The sequence below is a fragment of the Poromitra crassiceps genome (genome assembly GCF_964638095.1).
Source record: "Poromitra crassiceps genome assembly, chromosome: 3".
Classification (NCBI taxonomy): domain Eukaryota; kingdom Metazoa; phylum Chordata; class Actinopteri; order Beryciformes; family Melamphaidae; genus Poromitra; species Poromitra crassiceps.
The window spans coordinates 84,477,129-84,480,548 of NC_139625.1; the positions used below are offsets into that span (position 1 = coordinate 84,477,129).

A 3,420-nucleotide genomic window follows, 5' to 3' on the forward strand; every position below is an offset into this window, starting at 1 on the left:
CACAGTATGCAATTTGTCTTATGCCAGGATCAGACTACACGATATTTTTTGTCGTTCACGATGTCACCATGTCAGACGAGGCCATCATACTGCCATAAATTCGTGACATGTCTTGGTCGGGAGACTGGCCACACTACAAGTGTATTCTCGCTTAACACCGACAGAGCACCGTCATCACGTCGTCTGCTGTCGTCAGCGAGTTCACAGGTCGTCGGGGAGGCGGACCTGTGAACAAAATCTCCCAGCATGCATTGAGGCCACTACATTGACAAGAAATAGCAACCAAATCAGCCTAAATAGGCTAAAGTGGTAGATAGAAATAATGTTTATGTTAGCACAACATGCAATTATAGAACATTTCAATATTGGGCAAAATAAAACATTGAAATCCAAACACAACCCTATGTGAAACATGTATGTAATCCAGGTGCTATATATATCCCTTGCAGAATTAACGTTATTTGGATGAGTGACAGGCTCTACTGTGATGCACTGTGATGTCCGCTCCAGCCTCCAACTTACTTCATGTGCACGCCCACTATTTTCTTGCCAGCTGCTGCGAGACGAGAAGGAAGAGAAACGAACATGCAGCCGACTCTGCTGAGCTCATGTTATTTGTAGTGAGCAATGCCCATTGCCCAGGCGTTTAAACGCAAATTAAAACACCCTGGCCTTTTTATCTCTTTTATTCTTTTGAGCGGAGCGGAGCGGTGAGTGCGAGCGGGTGAAATCTGTATCGAGCGGGGAGCGGTCTCCCCAGGACCTGATACCTGTCTTCCGGGGTGTCACACTAGGCGAAACCATGTCCAAAAGACTGACATGCCAGTCTTTTCGTCAGGGCGTCGTGAGGCGTCCTAGACGTCCCGACTGGTCCCGACGCTGGTCTTTGATTATGTCACACTACAAGAGGTGAAGACGGCCGATCGTCGTCCCCGACGGTCATATTCGGGCCCGACGCTGAAAATATGTCGCGCACGACCAAATCGGTCTAATATCGGGCTGAATTCGTGTAGTCTGAACCAGGCATTAGTGTCTGTATGCACGCTCTGTAAGCATAGCAGTCAGGTCAATATACAGAGATAAAGAAGTAGGACAGATAACTAAAGACAATCACAACGCTGCAAGTGCAATCACTCCAGGACCACTCAGGGCTATGGACTCTTTTGATGTTTTTAAATCCAAATTTAAAACCCACTTATTTATTTTAGCTTTCCCCTAGGCTCCTCCCCCTCTCTTTACACGTGTTATGTTTTTATCCTTTTATCTTTTTATCCGTTTTTATTTTTCCTTGATTGATTGCTTGATTGCTTTTATCATGCATCTGTAAAGCACCTTGTGAAGTCCTTGGATTTTAAAGTGTGCTATATAAATTGAATTTATTATTATTATTATTATTATTATTATTATTATTATTATTATTATTGTTCCCAATGGAGGAACTTTGTTGAAGGAAGTTCCCTGGAACTGTGAAACGGAATGCAACCTCACTCACTCGCTCAGGCCATGATAATCTGACAATTCATTATAGAAGTGCAACCTAAAGTGGTAATCTTTCCCTTTTCTTCAATATTGATGCAGGAATCGCATGCCATATCAATATGTATTGAACATCTGTATGTGAAATTTGTGCTCTCTGTCTGTCGCCCCCTACAGGAGAACTTGCAGCAGCTCATAGTCATGTCCCTTCCCAACATCCTCTGCATCGCCAAGGATCCACTGTCAGGTAACACACAAACACGCACGCACGCGCACACACACACACGCGCACGCACGCACGCGTGCACGCACACACACACTAGAGTTGCGCGATCTTGACCTCAGTCAGTTTGTCCAATCACCACCCTTTCTTATCGCCAATGCACGATGTGTGGGTGTGTGTCAGTGGACGCTGATGGCAACTTGCAGACAGATGTGTGGTGCAGCAGTGAGTGTGTGTTGTTGGGACTATTTGTCAGTGAATGGATGCTGCTGCTGTATATTTGGACATGTTTCTGGGAGGGACGTCAACGGTTACAACATTTTCTGGCAGCGTGTACACCGGACTTTTTTTTTTTTTTTTTTTGACCGCATTTCCATCAACGTTACTGCACTTGTGTGTGAACACTTTAGTGTGACGTTAAAGTGATCATCTGTAGTTTACAGGCAGCATTATCACCTCTAGCTAAACACTTTATTTTTGATGAGAAATGAAACACAGTAAGACAGACTCACCCGCTTGCTACCGATGTTGACGGAAAACAATCCGCTTTTACATTCTGTTGAGCAGCAAAATGTCCAGACAGCAGTGTGACACAGTCTGTATATTAGGAGCGCGTGCGTGCGTCCGCCCGTCTGTATGTCTGCCTGCCTGTCCGTCCATCTGTCAATTAATCAATCAATCAATCAATCAATCAATTTAAATCAATTTAATATTTATATAGCGCCAAATCATAACAAGCGTTATCTCAAGGCACTTTACAAATAGAGCAGGTAGGAGACCAGGCTCTTTATTTTAGACCCAACAATTGAAACAATTCTCACATGGTGATTTGACTGCAGGTCATGTGACAATTTAAACTATTTCCCAACAAGAGCAGCACTTGGTGATGGCAGCAAGGAAAAAGACCCCTTTAACAGGGAAGAATCCTTGTGCAGACCTGTCTGTCTGTCTGTATGTCTGTCTGTCTATCTGTCTGTCTGCTGTCTGTCTGTCTGCTGTCTGTCTGGCTGCTGTCTGTATGTCTGTCTGTCTGTCTGTCTGTCTGTCTGCTGTCTGCCTGTCTGTCTGTCTGCTGTCTGTCTGTCTGTCTGTCTGTCTGGCTGCTGTCTGTCTGTCTGTCTGCTGTCTGCCTGTCTGCTGTCTGTCTGTCTGTCTGTCTGTCTGTCTGTATGTCTGTCTGTCTGGCTGCTGTCTGTCTGTCTGCCCTCTGTCTATCTGTCTGTCTGTCTGTCTGCTGTCTGTCTGTCTGCTGTCTGTCTGCTGTCTGTCTGTCTGTCTGCCTGTCTGTCTGTCTGTCTGTCCCTCTGTCTGTCATCTGTCTGTCTGCTGTCTGTCTGTCTGTCTGTCTGTCTGTCTGCCTGTCTGTCTGTCTGTCTGTCTGTCTGTCTGTCTGTCCTCTGTCTGTCATCTGTCTGTCTGTCTGTCTGTCTGTCTGTCTGTCTGTCTGTCTGCCTGTCTGTCTGTCTGCCTGTCTGTCTGTCTGTCTGTCTGTCTGTCTGTCTGCCTGTCTGTCCTCTGTCTGTCTGTCTGTCTGTCTGTCTGTCTGTCCTCTGTCTGTCTGTCTGTCTGTCTGTCTGCCTGTCTGTCTGTCTGCCTGTCTGTCCTCTGTCTGTCTGTCTGTCTGTCCTCTGTCTGTCTGTCTGCCTGTCTGTCTGCCTGTCTGTCTGTCCTCTGTCTGTCTGTCTGTCTGCCTGTCTGTCTGTCTGTCCTCTGTCTGTCTG

The 3,420-nt window shown here is 46.1% G+C and overlaps 1 protein-coding gene across 1 annotated transcript in view; it reads left to right on the plus strand.

Moving 5' to 3' along the window:
• The window catches only part of ccdc88c (coiled-coil domain containing 88C), a gene marked incomplete at its 5' end in the record, with an annotated part of 110,420 nt that overhangs the window by 34,150 nt on the left and 72,850 nt on the right, over positions 1 to 3,420 (plus strand). The window contains 2 exons of the mRNA XM_083633190.1: positions 1,654 to 1,723; positions 1,883 to 1,911. Coding sequence (XP_083489316.1) covers positions 1,654 to 1,723; positions 1,883 to 1,911 — 99 coding nt within the window. The remainder of the gene's footprint in view (positions 1 to 1,653; positions 1,724 to 1,882; positions 1,912 to 3,420) is intronic.